Source organism: Hippocampus zosterae, chromosome 1 (assembly GCF_025434085.1).
Source record: "Hippocampus zosterae strain Florida chromosome 1, ASM2543408v3, whole genome shotgun sequence".
NCBI classification, from domain to species: Eukaryota; Metazoa; Chordata; class Actinopteri; order Syngnathiformes; family Syngnathidae; genus Hippocampus; species Hippocampus zosterae.
Genome location: NC_067451.1, coordinates 16,488,052 through 16,509,931, shown reverse-complemented (window position 1 = coordinate 16,509,931; position 21,880 = coordinate 16,488,052). Strand labels below are relative to the sequence as shown.

At 40.8% G+C, this 21,880-nt stretch overlaps 3 protein-coding genes across 4 annotated transcripts in view; 1 reads left to right on the top strand and 2 right to left on the bottom strand.

Moving 5' to 3' along the window:
• Window positions 1-21,880, bottom strand: part of LOC127600451 (heterogeneous nuclear ribonucleoprotein A0-like) — a 219,843-nt gene that overhangs the window by 136,355 nt on the left and 61,608 nt on the right. The gene's annotated exons all lie outside the window — the stretch shown is intronic.
• Window positions 1,269-6,557, bottom strand: LOC127600308 (thiosulfate sulfurtransferase/rhodanese-like domain-containing protein 2). The gene is made up of 9 exons (XM_052064797.1): window positions 6,302-6,557; window positions 4,784-5,073; window positions 4,603-4,711; window positions 3,991-4,110; window positions 3,595-3,700; window positions 3,145-3,260; window positions 2,913-3,071; window positions 2,180-2,318; window positions 1,269-2,110 (listed from the first exon to the last, which is right to left on the bottom strand). Exons 1-9 carry the CDS (start codon window positions 6,551-6,553, stop codon window positions 1,878-1,880), a joined length of 1,524 nt encoding a protein of 507 aa, XP_051920757.1. The 5' UTR covers window positions 6,554-6,557; the 3' UTR covers window positions 1,269-1,877.
• On the top strand, window positions 7,032-21,692 carry LOC127600267 (nuclear cap-binding protein subunit 1). Its single transcript, XM_052064710.1, has 23 exons — window positions 7,032-7,458; window positions 9,536-9,624; window positions 10,645-10,745; window positions 10,811-10,967; window positions 11,032-11,139; window positions 11,221-11,342; window positions 12,122-12,191; window positions 12,271-12,486; window positions 13,514-13,611; window positions 14,468-14,531; window positions 14,613-14,723; window positions 15,118-15,182; window positions 15,246-15,308; window positions 15,390-15,464; window positions 16,192-16,295; window positions 16,384-16,506; window positions 16,615-16,717; window positions 19,356-19,449; window positions 19,536-19,639; window positions 19,721-19,838; window positions 20,081-20,224; window positions 21,151-21,264; window positions 21,358-21,692. Exons 1-23 carry the CDS (start codon window positions 7,425-7,427, stop codon window positions 21,469-21,471), a joined length of 2,391 nt encoding a protein of 796 aa, XP_051920670.1. The 5' UTR covers window positions 7,032-7,424; the 3' UTR covers window positions 21,472-21,692.

Sequence of the window (21,880 nt, the reverse complement as noted above, 5' to 3'; positions counted from 1 at the left end):
ATCAGAGAGCGGGCGCGTCAAGGACAAATTTGGAGCACATCTTTGCGAAATAAAGACGAAATGCAGTGAAGACTTTCAAATATCACCTAAAAAATTCCAAAATTTTTATCTGCATATAAGTTTTATTAAGTACTAATACGACTACATGTATTCATGTTAATGTTATTAAACAAAGGAGCCACAATTGTCACAATTTTACCGCGGATTTAAGACAGCTAATAATAAAAGAGAGGCCGGACTTTTACATTTTTAACGAGGGAACAATTCGACATTTAAGGCTGCTTGCAAGCGCTTGTGAAAAGGATTGTCTACAGGCAGTAGACAAATACTGCCATCTGTCTGTCGTAAATCATTACTACACACAGAACGGAGTTCGTCCCAAATACCTCCTAAAATGTTTGCACAATAAATTCTCAAATAAAGCATGGAAGCTGGAAGCTTTATTTCTCCTCATACCAAACAGGCTCTGAAACAGGAGGACAAACATTGAAGAGTGAATCAGCATTCACCAGCTTCTATTTATTTATTTTCAGTCTTACAAAGTGTAGTAAGCACCCAGAGATACATTTAACCTGAAAAGAAAGGCCCAATTTTTTTATCCAAAATTAATCATTATTGGTAAAATACACCAAAGAGAACAAACCAACTAAAAGCCCTTCTCCAGCCATGTAAGGCTAAAAGTCCACTTCATTCGGTACACATGCCCACTCAAATGTAAGGTAATATTGTCTTGCAAAGATTTAAAAAATGCTCTGCTTCTGTAGTTTCCCTCTGTACTTTAAATAGAAGTATTAATGGAGTAAAAGTACAAAAAAAATCATTCTTGGGGCCGATGTTTCATTTCTTTTGAGATCCCATACTGGGTACATTTCAAGGTGGTATCAGTAACACTTACTGCTCTATAATACTTGACTGAAATTAAAATTGCCAGTGAATATTACATTTGAAAAAATATCACAATTATTGTCAATACTGTACTTAATATACTGTATTTCATAATATTAAACAGTAACATCAAATTAGATTGACTGTAAATTTGATATATTGTGTAGAATTTTTTTATCAATTTTTTCTAGTGTATATTTTCTTATTTCGTCATTACAGTTTCATCATAATTGCACAATTTAATTTAATGGAACCGAGTGTGCATAATCCACTTTAAATAATCAAACCTTCCTTGAATAAATCTACTGGTATGCATTTTCTGCCTCTGTGAGATTATCTTTATTAAACATGTATTTACACTCCCACATGAAGTCATGCAACAATTGGTTAAAGCATGCATTTATTTCATTACTTATTTCACAACCATGTTCATGAACAACTCCAACAGCAACTAAAACCTACCAAAAGCTTCACGTTTTCTCTCTCTATACCTGAATAGTATCTCGCCTCTTGTGTCTGCGATTCCAGCTCATCATAAATGCCTCGTATTGTGTTGTGGTTGAACCTGAGGCGTTTCAAAAACAGCTATTTCAAATTGGCCATGAATGGGGAATATTTTGCTTCTCTGAATCCGTTTCATCATGCGGTTGCCTTTAATCCTTTCCTTGCATCGTATTATTATCGGAGGAAATTAAAAATCATCAGACAATTTTGATAAAGTAAGAAGTAGAAGGTATATATATCTGTTTTTAAAGTAGAGTAAAAGCGAAAAGTTATCTGCAAAATAAATACTCAAGCCAAGTACAGGTACCTGAAATATCATCTTAAAAACAGTAATGAAGTATTTGCACCCTGTATGGACTGTAATAATGTGTTTGTTGTTGTGGTTTGCAGTGCAGTTCATCACACGAGACTTATTCCAAATACCCTGGTCACCTCATTTGGCTGGAGAAGAGGGCAAAAAAAAAAGTGCCAAAAGTGTTGTCTTCAACCTAGAGTACCAAATGAAGTGGCTTGCCATCATTATTCACATCCTGAGGGATCCTGGGACGTCCGTCGGTACACTCACACCCCTCTTTGCGCAGCGTGCTGCCAGTGAGGCAACCGGGGCAGCAGGCAGTGTGCCCCTCAGAGCGACAAGTGGGACAGGACAGCACCAGCTGGCAGCAGAAGCGCGTAGTGCACAGCTGGTAGCGATCCCAGGGGCGTCCGCAGTACCTGCAACCTAAAGATCGATTCACGTTAAAAGGCCTAAAGTGCAACAGAAGCATGGGGGTGGGGGGGGGGGGCTCACCAGCAATGATGTCGTCATTGGAGGAAATGGCGTAGCGCTCGTCGAAAACAAAGAGCTTCCCGCGGTAAAAGCCGTCGGGGTAGCGTTCCAGGTATTTGTGGATTCCACCTTTCAGCTGGTAAACTTCTTTGCACACATTCTGCATATAGGATACAAACATATTTAAAATAACCTTTTTTTGTTGCTCCCCTGGAACAAGAATCAGATCTGAATGTATTATGTGGAGCTGAATCAGAGCTGATGCAGCCCAATGGTAGAACAGTAGTTGGATGACAACCTGGTCAGTTCACTGACGACAAGGCAAAGGTCGAGATTAGATTTTGACATTATACTAACTGTGAAAAAAAATCCCACGGTATCATGGACCGGTACTAAAATTTCACCCCTAAAATCTCCTTTTATAAAATATTTGGGTGAATAAAAGCATTTCTCTCCTGGACATTAAGCTATTTGATTTTTAAACAGAAAAATTTAATATTTGGTGCCCTGAGAATTGGTGAAGAGAAAAAAAAAGTGAAAAGCCTCTCACACTTAAAAGAGGTGGCTTGTTTAGTCGTCTTTGCAAGCTGCCAATCATAATGGGACATTTTCTGCTACAATTTCCATGTCTGACAATTTTAGCTGTAAATGAAATCTTGGCTTTTTAAAACCACAGTAAACCGACAAACTGGCCCATGCAGACTCGTGACAATCCATAATTACAAATAAAAACAGAAGATAAAAAATAGCTCACTTTAGAGCGGAGGTAAGCAGATCCTCGCTCGCAGCGGATGCCTCCGGTGCAGTACATGAGCACCTTCTTGTCTCTGAAGAGCTCCAGGTTCTTGTCCACGTAGTCCGGGAAGTAGCTGAACTTGCGGATGTCGGGGGCCAGACAGCGCGAGAATTGACCCTGATGGCAGATGACCCTTTTTCATCAAAAGACGGACAAGCGGCCTGATCGGTAAACGGAGGCGGTTACGTACAATTTTACTCTCGTAGAAATTGCGGCAGTCCAGCAGGACTGTGTCACCGTGCGAATCCCCTTCGACCATTAAAGCCGCCACCTCTTTGTGAAACTCCTCAGGGTCCAGATGGACTCCTGAGCAGCAAGACATGACCAAAACGCTTTATACAAACAAGTCTGGGGTAAAGAAAAACAACAACAACAAAAAAAGACAGCTTTGACCCGTTTCATCATCGATTGCTGTCTGCACCCAGGTCAGCATTGCAACTGAGAACCAGTTCTCTAATTTTTTTTGTACAGGTTTTTAGACCAGGGTATTCATAACAATTCGTGATTTTTTTCCCCTCAATTACACAATGTCCCAACTTCATTGGAATTGGCTTTTATAACTGAAGATGGAAAGCAGGTTATCTTCATATACGGTTACATCTCTAGTTGCCATGCCAACCTGGCATCACATTAGTGGTACCTGCCAGGTGGTAGGAGATGACGTCAGGGTCTAATCCGATCGGGACGATTTCCTCAAAGACACCCACCTTCAGCTCGGTGAAACACTCAGGACCGCCATCGCTTGTCTGATCATACACGAGGAAACACACGAAACACACACAATGCATTAACAAAAGAATCACTTGTTCAATTTTCATCCTATAGAAAAATTTTAGAGCAATTTGGGGTACTGTTTCGGATTTCCAAAATCGAAACAGATTTGATTCAATGAACTTTTCACAATTAACTTTCGATTCAGTTAAGGATTTCATGCAATATCAATTTCCACACAGCTGATTTCCATTTTGGCAGCAGACAGGACAGCTTAACAGACCATGTGAGTATGTTTGATGTTGTTTTTGGCGAAATACCATACCTTGAAATCCTCTTTTCCCATCTGGAAAAGAGGATGCGAGCACATTGCGTCCACATAAACCTCAGTAGCGACACGGGTGCCCCCCACTGTTCCGTTGATGCCCTCTGTGGCGACCCTTACCTAAAGAACAACACTTGTTTGGTTCGAGGGACTATTTTCCCAGAGGTGAAAAACAACTCGCATGCTAGACTTAAGTAAAAGTTAATTCTTTTGAGGAAAAAAAACACTGCTAGAAGGACTGATTTAACTCATTTACCTCGGTAAGCATAAAAAAGTATAGACTCTAATAGGTACTTAAGTACAGCGGTGCCATGAGATTAATTCAGTTGAATTAATTCCGTGACTATGCTCATACATCAGAACTGTTGTGCCCACAATAGCTACCAGGGAAAGTAGACAGACACAGAAAGACACAATTCAGTCACTCATATCTCAAGGCACCACTATACGCAACAATGAATTTTTACAGTTGGTTTTACACACTTATTTTAATAACTTGGCAGAATTTAAATAATAATAATAATAAATATCCTCAAGTAAAATATTGATACCTGAAAATCCACTTCAGCTTCCCACCGTTGCATTTACCTTTTAGTGAGGATAGCTGCATACCTTGCCAGTTAGATGGAGGCGCTGGCATAAAGCTCTCTGCCAAGCGCAGACAACATGCGGCTCCTCCACGTGGCAGTAACGATAGTAAAGCAGAACTTTGCCGGGGCCTCTGGACAGATGAAAAAGAATGGAGTTAAATTCAGACACAAGTTGCTGATAAAATGACTGAAAATGTGGCTACTTCTTGAGCTGATCCTCGGGAATGTGACTCATGTCTGGCATCCACGCAGTGACCTCCATGGACAAGCTTTCATTGTTTGGTTTGGCGTTGTCTTTTTCTTCTTGCCCTTTGTTAAGCGAGTGATTGTACTGGGCTCGTGCCAGCTGTTGAATTTCACTGCCATGCATTCTGGCAACGTGTTGGTGAATAGCAGCTTGCTCAGCAAACACGTGGCCACAGCAGCACCAGGATGGACTGCCCACCACCTCGGGACTTGCTTCCTGCTTGGATGCCACAAAGGCAGCGAAGGACTGAAAAAGAAACATTAGCTCTTTCATGACTTACAATGTACCCAGTTATTCGCAGTTTGCACTTCAATAATCGCTTGGGTTGTCCGAGGAAGTTACAGAGTCTGTGCTGCATGTGAAAATACATGCACACTTCCGGTGCATTTTTTTTTCCAAAATGAAATGCTTTATTTTTCCAGGTAATGCTGGATGATGAGTTTGAAATTAGGAATTAACGATATTTATCGAACATATAATGATCAGTCCAGTAATAGAAAAAAATGACTGTTATGTTCCGATGCTGCAATATTAGGCCGATAGGCTGATATTGAAAGCCGCATTAAAATACACTAATGAAGAACAAGCCAATGTCTCCTCAACTCTCAAAACAATATTTATTGTAAATATTGAAACTCGCCCTGCGATTGGCTGGCAACCGATTCAGGGTGTCCCCCGCCTACTGCCCGGAGACGGCTGGGATGGGCTCCAGCACCCCCCGCGACCCTACTGAGGATCAAGCGGTACGGAAGATGAATGAATGAATGAATATTGAAACTCGGAGCCTGTCACTATTTCAATTTGTCGTTCAATGAGGAAAAATGGACACGACAGTGTTGGGGCATAATAAATGGTCATATGCATACATCTTTGTTCACATAAATCAATATTCACTCGCGATTTTTCCCTCTTCTGTCTGTCAACTACTGGTAACTTGTTAGCTTTTGTGGGAGACGGCACTCACAAGCGCGAGCGCACACGTCGACGGTGCTCTTTTTGTATTATTTAATTGCTTTTGTTTTGCAGTGTGTTTTTCATTCATAGTTTGTGGTATATTTACGGTTTAAAACATAGGCAAAACTGTTTGAGTTTTATTTTTTTTTAGACGGGATGGACAAAAATTATTTACAGTTTCTTGCTATCTTTTTATCTATCTGTATCGAGTTTCTTTAGCAGCTTTCGTAATCCAAGGTTTATCAATTTACGTTAACGTGACAGTTTAACTCACCCATAGCTGGCCAAACTTCACCAAGACTTAAAAACTGTGATCAATGAGGTGTTGGTATACAGCTAACTAAGACAAGTAAGGGTACAAAGAGCATTGACTTGACTTGATTTATGATTTTCTTCACTTTATTTATGACTTGTCTCGACTTGCTTGAAATTGAGTGTGGACTCGATTTAAGCAGTGCTACTTTCTACAACTTCGAAAGTTTAGGCATCATACTTAGGTGATTTAGGTTACCCAACTCACCTTCCTCCTGTATAGGTTGTAGAACCTTCTGAGCGACGCACAGAGCTGTTTCTCCTCTTTTAATACGTTAGGCGAACATACGTTTTCAAGGTTCCAGTCTCGGAACTCTGAGCAAACCGAAGTCATGTTTTTTAACTGTTGATATTTATTTGTTTTCTCTTGTCGACAAACGAGCTCCCATTGGATTGGCCGGACAGAAGAAGCGGTTGCACCACTTCTTCTTCTTCTAGTTTTTCGCGTATTACATCTCATTGTTGCATACCGCCACCTGCTAAACCAGAGACCGTGAGCAATGGCAATCAATCTCTTAAGTATCAACCACCCGAACGCTGAATTCCCACGGTATCCGCCGGCCATTGCGACCATATTGAAGTGTCCTTGAGCAAGATATTGAACCCCCCAGTTGGTCCTGATTCTGTAGATGAGGTAACAGTGGGAAGCGCTTTCAGTACCCGAGGTAAAAAAGTGAAAAGCTCATTTACTATTTAATGTAATGCATTTCGTTATTCCATTTAAAAACGAAGAACATCTGATACATGTATTTTATGGCCTATATACGTGCAATGAAATGGCGCCATAAGTACATTTGAAAATTCCCGGCGATCTCTGGCGGTATCCATATTCAGTCTACCATGTGGACTGCGTGCTCCGAAGGCTACATTTTCGAACGAATGACGTCACAAGTGCGCACCCGGACGACACGTGGTTTACAAATTCTAGAAAGACAGTTCGCAAACTGGGTCTTTCGACGACTTCGAAGATTCCTCCCGGTGAAGCCTCTCCGGACTGCATAAAACTTAGCGAATTTGGACAGGGTTAATGTGCACTTAGACACCGATGCGGTAGAGTCACGCCGAAAGTGAGGTCGTGCGGCCGAATATGCAGCCTTCGGAGGACGCAGTCTCTGAATTTGGACACAGCCTCCTCCATTTACTCCTGCCGTTCGCTACCGGAAGTGTGTCTCACTTAAATGGGCCGACTAAGCTAGCCTAATTGATGCCCATCACTCGCTTCACTTGCGAGTTCAATTGATACATGAAAAAGCGCCTTTTCCATTTGTGGTCTCCATTAAATTTTGTGGGGTGTTTTTTCACTCACGATTTACGCTAAAACGGATTAAAACATGTCCAGGAGACGACATAGCGACTCATATGACGGTACGTTTAATTTTGATGTCGTCGTTTTCCCACGTTGGAGCAAATGAATTGCGGCTAGTAGCAATTAGCATCTTCCATTTGTTGTTATTCTTCCCAGGCGCATTCATTTTTAAATCGTATTAGGAAGGAATATGATAGGAGATACGCTTAAAATATTATTGCTCGTTCGTATTCTCGCGCACTAGTTTGCACATGTAGTCACAATGCTGACCGGTTTTATTTGCAATGTTTTTAGCTATTGAGTTAGCTCCGACTCGAGCACCAGAGGGTATAATAGGTTTATTTACCTAGCAATTTGTCTTTTTTCTCAGCGTTAAGAAAGTGATGCAGTGCCTGTTTATCAAATGTGCCCATTAAATTACGCAAATTAATTAATGTTGTTTGTATGACGGTAAAAACGGTCAACCCTCGCCTGGGCAGAAATAGCGAGTAGTTGAGGCACCTCTCACCCCAAAATAAATATATGATTGCTTTTTATTCAAAATAGAAATACACCCCAAACTGTGACCTCATGTCATTGTAACTTCATTCTGAACTCATCTCATTTGACCCTGTAATAGTCAATGTCATACAGCTCATCACGTCCAAAATACCGCAAGTTTTTACACTTCCTAAGATAAAATTGAAATCGGTGACTGCTATCAATTGCTAGTGAACGGTAATGATTAGGACCCGTAGGGTGCTCTGACCCAAGTTTCCAACTACACAAGTGCACAAGGAAAGGAAGAGACTTGAACACCTATGCTCACATATGCTCAATTCCACAAGGTTGCAAGGATATAAGTCCACTCAGACTAAAGTAGACAAGGATACAAGTCCACTAGGACAGGAGTCGGCAACCCAAAATGTTGAAAGAGCCATATAGGACAAAAAAACCCACAAAAAACTAATATGTCTGGAGCCACAAAAAAACATAAAAGCCTTCTATAAAACTTACAATGAAGGAAACATATGCTGTGTGTATGTAGGAGACTGGACTGTCTCAGAATTGTTTGTTATTCACTTCTTTGTTGTGTGTTCACAAATTCCCCCATAGAATTTATTTTGTAATTCCCTCGCTTGATTTTTTTGTTTTGGTGCATTATTTTGGTGGTTTTCTTAGTGTCAGTGAAATGATCATTCTTTTCTGTTTTTCCGAGGCAGATGTGTCTGTTTGTCGAGACTGTTAAAAGCATAACTAAAGTGTACGTTTTAAAAACCAACATCACAGCTCTCCTTTTTTGGAGCTGCAACATATATCTATATCTATTTGAGCTATATTAGCCTATCAAAATATTTTTCCATTTTCAAACAGTTTTTATAAAGCTCCAGGGAGCCACTAGAGCATGCGGCTCTTTAGCCGCGTGTTGCCGACCCCCGCACTAGGACATGAGGATGTCAGGACACAGGTTTGCAAGGACCCAATTAAATTTGGTCAAACAATGGTAGGACACCAGTCCACTGGAACATAAGGTTGTTATGATATAAGTTGCTAAATACACAAGTCCACTATGATGCTAGGGAACAGGTCCACTAGGACACAAGTGGGCAGTGGCACAAGGATGCCCGGATGTAAATTGACACACACACAAGTCTACTAGAACTCAAGACACCTAAGGGACAGGTGAACAAGGACCAAATTACACTTGGGCAAACGAATGCTAGGGTAAAAGTCCACTACGACACAAGTATGCAAGGCCTCGCGTCCAGGAGGACTTAGTTTCAAAAGGGCACATCCACTGGGGGCGGGGCAGGGGGTACACGAGTATGCAAGGACACAAGTACACCGATGAGACATAAGGAGATAAGTCTCACTAGGACAGACATAAAACACAAGGATGCTGATGCAGAAGTGGATGTGTACACCTGAATGCTAGGACACATGTAGACAAGGGTGCAAGCTTATTAGGACACAAGGATGCCAGTACAAAAGTACATGAGGTCATAAGTCCACGAAGAAGCAAGTAGAAAACAACCAAGTCCATTAGGACACAATTATATTGGGAGAAAAATACACTGGCCCACAAGTAACAAGATTTTAGTGGTTTTTGATGCCTGTAAAATGTTGCTATTGTTTGCTCCAATGTTGAACCAACAGGAGGCCAGGATCACAAGAGGAGGAGAACCTCCGAGCCCACTGAGATTGAAGACAGCCTGGAGTCTTTGATATGCAATGTGGGAGAAAAGGTAACTGTTTTATACTGAAAGTGATGACATAGACGATGATTTTCAAACCTGCTATGCAAACCGAAGCTATACAGTAATCCCCCAGGAGTTTTTGTGTATGTGGGTACCAACATGCTTAAAATATACAAGTATACATATGTGAAACAAAGTCACTGCTTCGTGTCTGAAAAACAGCTGACCGCATCGGAAACCTTCAAAATAAGGCTCCCTGACTCGATCATGGCTACGAACAAGCCCCCTGCTGCTGTTGACGTGTGCCAGGCATGTAGGAGCATGTAAGCCCCCTCGTCCCTGTTGATACTGCCATCTCCATGGACGAACGAGGGGGCTGACATGCTCCCACACACCCGGGACACATGGTTCCCACAGCAGCAAGTGGTTGGAGCGCAGCTTAACTACTCAAAAAAAGTTATCGCTTTTAAACAAAAAAAGTTACAGAATTACATAGATACAGATACAGAATTGTGAGACTCGCAAGACACAACAAGGGAAGGTGTTGGATGAGGCCGCGATGATGCGCAGCAAACCAGCGCATGGGGTAAATTGACTTGTGGTCTCATTGGCTGATGTCGCGCCAGGAACCAATCACATGCCTTGTATGAGTGCCCATGGCATTGTACAGTGCTGTGCAGACATGTACAAGATATCCGAGTCACCCCATCTCTTTGTTTGGGATTGAGGGTCGCGCATCAGGATAAAACAGCCCATCTTTCTACAATATGACTGCTGATATGGCTGTATTTTTTTCTTCCTTTTAATTATTTGATTCTCTCTTTTTTTTTAATGAATACAGTATTTTGGAAAAACTTGCGAAGCACTGAAGCCACAAAACGTGGAGCGTGAAATGTTTTCAGTTTCCCTAATAGAGTTGGATAAGATTCCAAATAACCTACTATTGTCACATAGAATGAAGTTATGTTTGGGATATTTTACTTTCGAGATGTATTCTGGGAGCCATTTTATGCCTGAGCGAACACAGCGGTAGAACAATAGTAATAGCTGTAATGATTGTTCTGCCAGAGCAAGTCATCCTTGGAGAGCAACCTGGAGGGGCTTGCTGGCGTGTTGGAGGCTGACCTTCCCAACTACAAGAACAAAATCCTTCGTATTTTATGTGCGGTGTAAGTAAACCAGTAACATACACTTAGTGTAGTAGGTGTCATCAGCAGCTGGCTTGCGTCCGTAGGGCTCGTCTCCTCCCCGAGAAGCTGACCGTGTACACCACGCTGGTGGGCCTCCTCAACGCCAGGAACTATAACTTTGGCGGGGAATTTGTGGAGGCCATGATTCGGCAGTTGAAAGAGACTCTGAAGAACAATCTCTACAATGAGGCCGTTTACTTGGTAAAATAGCTCAACACCAGACCATGTCAGCGGCCTTTTCGTCCAACTAATGCATTTTGTTTAGGTCCGCTTTCTCTCTGACTTGGTCAACTGCCACGTGATTGCCGCTCCATCCATGGTGGCCATGTTTGAGAACTTTGTCAGCGTTACGCAAGAGGAAGATGTACCACAGGTATTTTCATTAAGGATGTCATACTGTATCTCGGTAGTTGATAAGGATTTATAAAGTGTTTTTGTGTGCTTGGGTGCATAGGTTCGGTCGGATTGGTTTGTGTACGTGGTGCTGTCCTGCCTGCCGTGGGTGGGCAAGGAGCTCTATGAGAAGAAGGATGTGGAAATGGACAGACTCCTCAGCCAGATTGAAGGCTACCTCAAGTAGGACTTGACCTCATCCAAACGCATGTCACCCTTTTTGCAAAATCACACCTTTTTTTTCTTGACATGTTACGGCCTTTTTTCCAGAATAGGAAAATCGGACTCCCGTATTTTCTGTGCAATAAAACGCTTCGAAGTATAAGGCACACCGTCACTGAATGGCTATTTTAAAACTGTTTTCATACATATGGCGCACTGCCTTATAAGGCACATTGAATAGAAGCTATAGAATAGTGGCTGCGGTTGCACTATGCATCAACTAGATAGAGCTACGGTAAAGGCAATACAATACAATCCATCTTTATTTATTTAGAGCCTTCACAACCGATACAGCTGTAACAGCCATTAGAACTGGTCAAAAACACGGAGACGAAACATAAATACAAATGGCATTACAAAACCACTGTCATTTTGAGCATAGAAAATTTTTGGTCACATGAATATGTTTTGCTTTGTTCTTGTAAAGTCTGGCACACACAAGGCACCATGCGCTCTCAGTATTTGGACATCTGCAGTTCGTGTGCGGGGTCATTTTATGATTTTTATTCCAACAAGTTTACTAATTTTTACTTTTTCTCATAAAATGTAAAAAAAATACTTTTTTTTTTAAAGATGATGGAAGAATCTAGATTTTATTGTTTAAAATCTTTTGTCGTAAGGTAACCGTTTTTCTCTTAAATAAGTGGGACTGACTGTTCTTGTCGTGGTAATGTATTTTTCGTTAGTCCCCAATGTTTTACTAACCTCTGACAGTGCTTCTTCTACTTGTTTTTTTTCAGGAGGCGATCGAAGACTCATCTCCCCATGCTTCAGGTGTGGACTGCTGAGAAGCCCCACCCTCAAGAGGAGGTTAGAAACTTGAACTTATTTCAATGCACATACACAGAAAAAAGTTTTCTTGTCACTAACCCCGACTGTGTCCCGGCAGTACTTGGACTGCCTTTGGGCACAAATCCAGAAACTAAAAAAGGATCGCTGGCAGGAGCGTCATATCCTACGTCCGTACATAGCATTTGACAGCGTGCTGTGTGAGGCTCTGCAGCACAACTTGCCCCCCTTTACGCCGCCCGGACACATGCCCGATGCCGAGTACCCCATGCCCCGCGTCATCTTCCGCATGTTTGACTACACTGACGCACCTGAGGTAAGCCATTTTAGCACGTGACTACTGCGCTATGAGAAAATAACTACAAATATCAAGGCTCCAAATAACTTTTTTTCTCTTTTTTTTTTTTTTTTGGGAAGCAATTTTGTTAATTTACTTTATTTGAGGAGGAATTTTATTATTTTGAATAGCATTTTTTAATGGGTTAATCTTAGTTACAATGGTCCATGGTTCCAGTGATTGTGGGCTCATAGCTGCCAGTGCAACGTAACGGTCCTTGGTTCTAGCAGCGGCCATCTGCAAATTCACGGCCGCCAGAGATGCGCGCTCTGTGTCGGCGCCGATGAAACTGCTCCCTGGCTGGATGTTTTGTGTGTGTGTGTGTGTGTGTGTGCAGTTGATTACTTTGGAAAATTATTTACAATAACTTAATTATTGCAACAATAATAATAATTAAATGATGTGATGTGTGTGATGTGAAAAAATAAATAAATAGCACTGCGATTTATCCATTTAGTATTTATATTGAACTGTGTTTTTGTTTTTTCTTCTTTCTTCTTTCTACCTACATTCTTGCTGCTGGAGGCTGTAAATTTCCCCAGTGTGGTACAAATAAAGGATATCTTAATCTTTATTCACCAAAGTTAATCATAATATAATTAATATTGATTCACCAATTTTCAGTGCGTGCAGTGGCTTAGCTAAATAATCACACACTTTTGATAATGGAAGTGCTCGGTGGGCAGAGTGAGACATACTTGGCCTACCTCTGCCTTTTAATATTTATTTTATAACATCCAAAATATTTAATTATCCTTAAGAAGACATTTAATCCCCAAAAAACACTAATGGTGTCACAAGCTGACAAGAAAAATCGCTTTTTAAAAAATGTTTCAGACTGTACTTGTCTTTTACACTGTAGCACATGGGGGGTGGGATTATGACCCATTATGCATTTTCCCCACAATTTATAGCACTTCCTGCCTGTCTTCATTGTCAAACACAAATGCTTTATTTGTTTGTTTTTCATGTATTATCCTGTGTGATTGCTGTATGTTGCAATCAGGGTCCGGTTATGCCTGGCAGTCATTCTGTGGAGAGGTTTGTCATTGAAGAGAACCTGCACTGCATCATGAAGACTAATTGGAGAGAGCGCAGAACTTGGTACACCTCAAGAAATACATTTTCTATACACACTCTTGCTTGTTGAAATCTGTATGATATGTGTGTGGAAACTCGGCTTACAAATGAACCGACTTAATGAGTTTTCTGAGATGCCAGGCGTTTGTGGTGCCGGTTTGTTTATTTATTGTGTTCCGAGCAAAAGTTGAGTTACCGGTATGTATGCTAAACAGTGGCATGTAACTTAACCTCAACAAAGATGCATATAACTGTTAAATCCCTTTCCAGTTGAAGTTAAACATAAAGCAAAGAGAATTACCCTTCGCATATATCACCAAACCACCTAGCTTTTGATTGTCTGCTGCTAATGTAATTGCACAATGAAAAACTAGCCGTAAACCTTTGAGCAACAGACATTTCAACACAATCGATGGCATTATATGTAGTTGGACTATATAGCAATGCACACAAGTGAAAAAAATAAAGAGAGTAATACTGCAGCTTACTAAGGCGCTCAGTTGTGATCCTCCTCTTCGTGTAGGGTGTATTTATTATCTGGTGGCCAAGGTGTGCACACAAGCAAGAGCACGTCAATGGGCATTAAAACATGAAATCATGACTCACAAACTATTTAATTCTTTGTGCTATTTAATTATGTTTTACTTAAGGATTTTTAAAGTACAATACTGTAGTGCTAGTTTGCTTATTCCAAAACACTTTATTAAAGGTTTTGTTGGTGGGGTTGGAACTGATGGATGGCATGTCCTTTTATTTCAATGTGAAAAGATGATGTGAGGTGCAAGTATTTGGAGTTACAGTGTTGGTCACGAAACAAATTATACTCATAAGCCAAGTCATCTCATTACACAGATATAACCTTTCCTTCTTTACATTGCAGCGCCGCCCAGTTACTCAGCTACCCTGGCAAAAATAAGATCCCGCTCAACTATCACATTGTGGAGGTGCGTCCATTTCTTTTATAAGCAAAACAAAATCAAACCTAAAACATATTTTTCACTAAATTCTCCTCCCTACCCTCCCAGGTGATTTTTGGAGAACTTTTTCAGCTGCCCTCTCCCCCTCACATTGATGTAATGTACACGTCACTGCTGATCGAACTTTGCAAACTGCAGCCAGGCTCGCTGCCACAAGTTGTATCCCAATCTAGATTAAAGAAATGTAACGTCTTCAGTTTTCACCCATTACTTTTCAACAATTCTCATATATAAGCGAGATTTTTTTTTAAAAGCAGATTATTGCATTCTACAGAAAATGGACAACTTTGCTGTAATCTTTATTTCATTTCTAAAATTAAAATGTTGCTTTTGCTGTCTGTCTTGATTGGACGACCCAAAAAGTTAAAGACCCATGATAACCAAGTGTTCCAGTTTGTTTTAAATTGGCACTTTTTGTCCATTTACAAGATTTGCATTTGAACCAACAATCTCAAGTGAATTCGGCAAAACGACCTTGAAAAATTTGGAACGGAGATGCCGCATCACAAAATACTGGATGTATGTTGAATATTTCTTTAACGGAGCACCTCAGTTAGCCCAAGCCACGGAGATGCTCTACATGCGACTGGACACCATGAACACCACCTGCATCGACAGGTAATAAAAATATCTTCCACACCCATTTTCCATGTCTCACCCTGGCTCACTTCCTGGTTCCAGACTCATCAACTGGTTCTCACACCATTTGAGCAACTTCCAGTTCCGATGGAGCTGGGATGACTGGTGAGTGAAGCTTATAAACTTAGATTCTGGGTATTTAGTCTCAGCAGACTTGATTGACCGTTTGTTCTTGTTGTCATAAAGGGCTGACTGTTTGACATTGGATCTTGAGAAACCCAAGCCCAAATTTGTCAAAGAGGTTCTGGAGAAGTGCATGAGGTATGGAATTGTTTTTCATAATTACATAGGTCAATGAAAATACTAGTCATTGAAAACAATGACTATTATTTTACCAGATTCTTATTTTACTTTCCAGAGATCCAATAACTTTTTTTTTACCTACCTTCCACATCACACGACATACGATCTCAGAGGTCCCAAGTTAGCTTGGAAAGTCACAAAATTTGGTGAAAACAACACAATACAATACATCCTGATTTAAAAAGCGCTTTCACAACAGCTGCAGCTGTAACAAAGCGCTTAACAAAACAGTGAACATAAAGTAGATTAATAAACACAACGCATAACAACATCAATACAAGCACAGTCGTGCAATCTTAACCACGTTGCCCTCATAAATAACAATCATTTTAATATAAATAAATATGTTAAAATGATATGGTTTGTGGTTGAGAATGAATGAGGCCTGCATTTTATAATCTGTACAAAACAATGTCATTTTGTACTTGACAAAAAGAATAGTGTTCAATAAACAGGTCAGCGTGCAGGGATAAATGTGCATGAGCCTATGATGATAGTTTTGAGTAGTTGAGTAAACATTAACATTTTGAAATCAATTAATAATTTTCTTAATCGTGATTTTAATCTCAAAGAAATGGTTATTCTTTCTTTTTTCCTGATAATCATCCAGCCCTAGTTAGTAAAGATGATGTAAACACTGTATATAGTATGTGTTCTTAACTGTGAACGTATATGTGTTATGCAGGCTGTCCTACCACCAAAGGATAGTGGAAATTGTTCCGCCCACTTTCGCCGCCCTCATTCCGGCCGAGCCCATCTTCATCTACAAATATGCCGACGAAAGCGCTTGTAAGCCATTGTGTTGTCGTCTATCAACTGCTGAAGGGATTTGAAAAAAGTCACGTTCATTCAAAGATGGCATTTTCTCTTGCCTCAGCGTTGTTGCCGGGTTACGCCATGTCAGTGACCGTCGGCAACGCCATCAAGAACCGAGCGTCCAACGAGGAGATTCTCACCATCCTCAAAGATATGCCCAACCCCAATCAGGATGAAGATGACGGTTGTTTGTTTTAATCAGTTATTCAACATCTTTGTAAGGATTGATGTCAGCTGCTTTTATACGAACTTGAATGTCAGGTGAAATTTGTGCTTCTTCCCCTCCTGGCAGACGAAGGTGAGAGCTTCAACCCGTTGAAAGTGGACGTTTTTTTGCAGACGCTTCTTCACCTGGCAGCCAAATCCTTCAGCCACTCATTCAGTGCTCTTGGCAAGTAAGTTCACCTCAGAACCTTAAAACCACAACACTTTAAGTAAAGCTTGTTCAAACGTTCGGGTGTTAATTTTACAATATACTCCCTGGCTGCTTTTTATAATATTTTGGTTACCTCACTGAGCAACTTTGACTGAGAGAGTCAAAATATTAGTAACGGCCCCCATTGTGCAATTTATGTAAAAGTAAAATAAACATTCTTAAATGAATACATCTGACAGTTTCAATTAGAACTCAGCAAGGCCCAATTTAAGGTGCATGATAAACACCAGACTGATAATGGGAGAAAATGTCACATTCCTCAGTCTAATATCAACATCAGACATTGAGACGGCTCAAATGTACCAGCATCGTTCTGGTTACTGTCACTTGAAGAGCCTCACACGCCTAGCCTCTGCTGTCTGATCTAGCAGATAAACAAGGTGCCGCCTTTGGCACTGGGCTTTTTTCTATGTGCTATTTTTACTTATTAGAGATGAAAGTCCTCCGGATTTTCCCAGAATTACGGATTTTCAAATTTTCATGAAATTTCCTCCAGAAAATTGCCTAAAATTAATCCGGTTATTAGTTGACAACGTTGAACGAACACGCGTTTCAGTTCGTTGTTTTGCTTTCACGAATGTAGCCATGTTGAGGCACGAACACTAGTAAAAGTAACACCCCTGCCCTCGCATTCTCGTGGCCTCCCCATATCTCGGGAGATTTTAAATTTCGGCGAAAACGGAAGCCACAAAGGGTGCACGTGTGCACACAAAAGGTAGATTAATCATTGAATGTTGAGTATTTGAATAGTGTTTTGTGTAAACTAATTCATGCGTGGTCAGCCAGGTACGGCCCCAGCGCAATGTTCAAACAGGTAGACAGGCAAGCTGGACATGCGTGTAATAGAGGCGAGTGTTAGGAACACGTTCAAGTGGTTATGGCGTGAGGAAAAGAACATGAACGGAGATTTTTTTTTTTTTTTTGGTCTGACTACATTAGAAAGTAAATATTTAATCTAATTAAAAATGCAACTGTCATAATTAACTCAAATGGACTAAAAAATTAATCGTGATTACTCACACATTTTTTATCGTTTCTGAATTTCCTTTTACATTTTTTGTCCTATTTTTCGCCCATTTTAATGCTCTCATCAACATGGAATCATGAATGTTTTCTATGTGCCAAATGCAAATATTTACTGAAATAACAATTTTGATTTTCAATTTTACATGAACATTTTTCAGTTTACAGTGTAAACAATATTTTGTCACACAACAGCTGCTTTAACAGCTTTTTTTTAATAAAATCAAAACAGAGCAATATAACATTATAAAGTGCACATCTAAGGTAAACCAGTACTCAGCCTATAGTAGATTTAAACCATGATTACATACTTCGTTTTTTTCAAGTTTACTGTGAGCACAGCAGTCTGTTTCTGTATGTTTGTTGAAGAATAACGAGACACCGGACACCAGTGTTCATTATCTGTGCCGCTGTATTCAAAACCGCCCGCCGTACAAAAAAGCGCACGCACTTCTCCCGTGCTGCTGGGGCAAACCATTCTGAAAGAGGGAGGGGGTGTCACTCCCCCTAACACAGTCAGGCTATGTTGATTGTGTTGGTCCTTTTTGTGCGGAAGTCTCTCTACAGTTTTTGTGTAGACCTCATTTCGAATGACAACACTGGAGACGTTTTATTTTTGCTAGGTCGCTACCACTGTCAGACAAACACAGAGAAGCTCCACCCGCTGTATTTATATGGACGCAGAACACTGTAACCGTCCACACAAAATAGTTCCAAACAAGTAACATCCGCTTGTGACGTGTGCCGCGTTAATCTCGCGAGAAAAAAATGTATCCCGTTAAAATTCATTTAAATTAATGCCAATAAAAACGCGCTAAACTGACAGCTCTAATATATATATATTGTGTGTATGTATTTTCAGGAAAGTCCACTTTCATCTCTAATTTATTTTTATTTTTTAAGTTTTTTTTTCCTTCAAATGGAAAGACGATTTGTGATAAAAGTGTTTTGAGTTACAAGTGTGCTCACGGACAAGATAAACTCCTATCCCGAGGCCCCTTTGTTTGGATATAGTTATCACCCACATATTTGGAGTTCTTTTTTTCCCCCTCTGTTGTAGGGATCTAACGATATCCAAACTTCACAAAACGATAATGATCACAACATTGAGAAGTGGTTGGTGATTATTAAAAATATATATATTTATGTATGGTTTTTAAAAAAAAGGATATGGGGTGGGGGTGGGGGGGACAAAAAGCACAATGTTGTTTTTGTACATAACAGTGACAAAGAAATGGACTCGGCCAGTCATTTGAATATCACGTACTATTAGCTCAGCAGTGTATCTTGGTCACTGTAGTGGTACATCTCGACCGACCAGATTTGTAAGGGCAAGAGTGAACCTCCGCCTGCTCCGCGAGATGACGTTAGGAGTGTCTTGGCCACATGTAAAGGCGCACTCGGAGTGCATTTGATCAAAATCAAATAATCCGTAAGTCAATTTATGGATCCTTTTGTGAAATGGGAAGCTGTTATGGGATCAAAACTTATGGGTGATTACAGTACTTTCATGTGGTTTCAAAAAGTGGGGAAAAGCCTTGCCGCAAATACAGATGGGCTGATCTTCCCTGCAGGTTTCACGAGATCCTGAAGAACCTGACAGAGAGCGACGAGGGCAAACTGCACATTCTCAAGGTGGTCTACCAGGCATGGAAGAACCACCCACAGGTAGGACACCCCCTCCACACCGCCATGAAGTCCCTCTTCTCGCGGTGGGTGTCGGCTGACGTTCTGGGACTTTTGAATCCTTTTAGATGATCGCCGTGCTGGTGGACAAAATGATCCGGACACAGATTGTGGACTGCGCTGCTGTGGCCAACTGGCTTTTCTCTCAGGACATGGCTCACGAGTTCACCAGGTACACCTGGTCTACTTCTTCATACAGTTCCACAATTCAGAAGTTCTACAAGTTTTCTTCCCCCGCTTTCACCTGACTTAGACTTTACATTTGGGAGATTCTGCACTCAACCATCCGGAAGATGAACAAACACGTCCAAAAAATCCAGAAGGAGCTGGAGGAGGCCAAGGACAAGCTGGAGAAGCAGCAAAATAAGAGGGTATGTGTTCTTTTATGCAGGAAATCTGCCATGAGTTTTCCTGTTTGCATGAAAGATAAAACTCTGGTATTATGGACAGTCTCTATTGACAATGTAAAGCGTATGTGTACCACAACAGTACATCCCCAATGAAAGGAAATCTATCGGTTAGCTATTTCAATATAACCTACCATCTCTCGTAGGGCTGCACAGTATATCGAAAAAATATCGTCATAGTATGTTTGTCTGTTTGCGTTGGACAGCCGAGGGACAGCGGCGACGAAGAAGACATGGAGAAGAACAGCGAGGATGAGGAGGGTCAGCTGGAGGAGCAGATCGATAGGCTGCAGGAGAAGGTGGAGTCGGCTCAGAGCGAGCAGAAGAACCTCTTCCTCGTCATCTTCCAGGTCGGAATCTTTCTTTTGACACCTGAGATCTTTTTGGGGACATGATCGGGTACATCAAAGGGAACAAAACATCAATTTTTCGTTTTAATCTTTTGGGAGGGTGAATATCAGTAACCCCAGAAAAACAATTTCTCAATTATATTAATTGCCCATCCTTAGTAATGGGACATGATGAGAAACAATAGGGAGCACATTGTTCATCTCTAATGTGGTGCTTGTGGGTCTTGGGATGAATTCTCTCAGCATTTTAATTTCCCTTTTTGACATAACATAGCAAACATTTTCTTTCATATGGTCATCACATTTTCACCCATTCTGTGGGGTTCCATTAAAAAGTCTACTGAATGAGGTTTTTGGTGCATGATGATGTTTGAATTCCAAGTTTTGTTTGCAATGCTACATCACCCAAAGTTCATTTTCCTTGTTCGATGGTAATCATTACATACTTTAATCTTTCTGTGGTGCCATGAAAACGTCAATGTAATCTTTTGGGGAATTTATTATTTTTAATTGCGGCAAGATCACTTTCCTGTTCTTCAATTATTGTCACTGTTTTGTGCTTTGCTTCTGTGATCAAAGTTGAAATGACATTTTGTGCGAAATGACGCTTGGACTGGCTTTTCCCCAAATGTAGGCCTTTTGTGTTGGGCTACATTACGCTAACTTTTTTCTTTGTCCATTGGTCATCATCGCATTTTTAATCTCATTTCTTGTGCCATCCGGAAAGTCCTGCGATAAAGTCTCACGGATAAGTGAAGTTTTTCTCGAATTTCATGCGTTTGTTTGGTACTTTGCGCTCACTTCAAATTCCTGTTCAACTCTCATCACATTTTTAACCCTTCTGAGGTGCCACCAACAGAAGTCGATGCGATAGTCTGGGTAAAGAATGTTAATTTAACCGTAATTTGTGGCATGTGGCCCAGCAGCGCTTCATCATGCTGTTGACTGAGCATCTGGTGCGCTGTGAGACGGGCAGCGTCAACGTCAGCACGCCGTGGTACAAGAACTGCGTAGAGAGGCTACAGCAGATCTTTCTCATGGTAAGACACTCACACGTAAGCATGCGCATGAATACACAGGAACTCTGGCACACCAAATGAAGTACTCACTCAATCACCGCCGTTCCTCGTCAGCACCACGTGACCATCCAGCAGTACATGGGCACGTTGGAAAACCTGCTGTTCACAGCCGAGCTGGACCACCATATCCTAGCCGTCTATCAGCAATTTTGTGCCCTTCAGCTCTGAAAAGCCTCTGCACAACTTTACGGCTCTTGCATCAAGAATCTCCTCGGCCATTAAAAAAACAAAAACAAAACGACAATACACAATATTTGCAATACTGTTTTTTTTTTTCTTTTTAAACTGTGGTCCTTGATGGACTCAAAGTCCAGAGAGAACCTTTCAACATTTGTTTTATATTTGTTTTATGTGGAATTGAATAGGAATTAAAACTCCAGTTCTTTAAACCAGGTGTGTTGGCTTTCTTGATGAAGTGCGTCAAGTAAACCTGTTTTCAAATTCAACTCACGTCTATAACCGTATTAGAGTAAGCATTTTTCATTTGTGTTCATTTTACATACGAACCAAAATTGCTGTGTATCAAATGTAGCGGGGAGGTGGTGTAATTTGTATTATTGTTGCCATTATAATTATT

Excerpts from the sequence above, each read along its gene's own strand:
- LOC127600308 (XM_052064797.1), bottom strand. The coding sequence starts at position 6,553 with ATGAGATGTAATACGCGAAAAACTAGAAGAAGAAGAAGTGGTGCAACC. Across the intron at positions 3,072-3,144 it reads ATTTCTACGAGAGTAAAATT|GGTCAATTCTCGCGCTGTCT; the intron begins GTACGTAACCGC and ends ATCTGCCATCAG. Across the intron at positions 2,319-2,912 it reads CTGCTTACCTCCGCTCTAAA|AATGTGTGCAAAGAAGTTTA; the intron begins GTGAGCTATTTT and ends TCCTATATGCAG.
- LOC127600267 (XM_052064710.1), top strand. The coding sequence starts at position 7,425 with ATGTCCAGGAGACGACATAGCGACTCATATGACG. Across the intron at positions 19,450-19,535 it reads CATGGAAGAACCACCCACAG|ATGATCGCCGTGCTGGTGGA; the intron begins GTAGGACACCCC and ends GAATCCTTTTAG. Across the intron at positions 19,640-19,720 it reads ATGGCTCACGAGTTCACCAG|ACTTTACATTTGGGAGATTC; the intron begins GTACACCTGGTC and ends CACCTGACTTAG.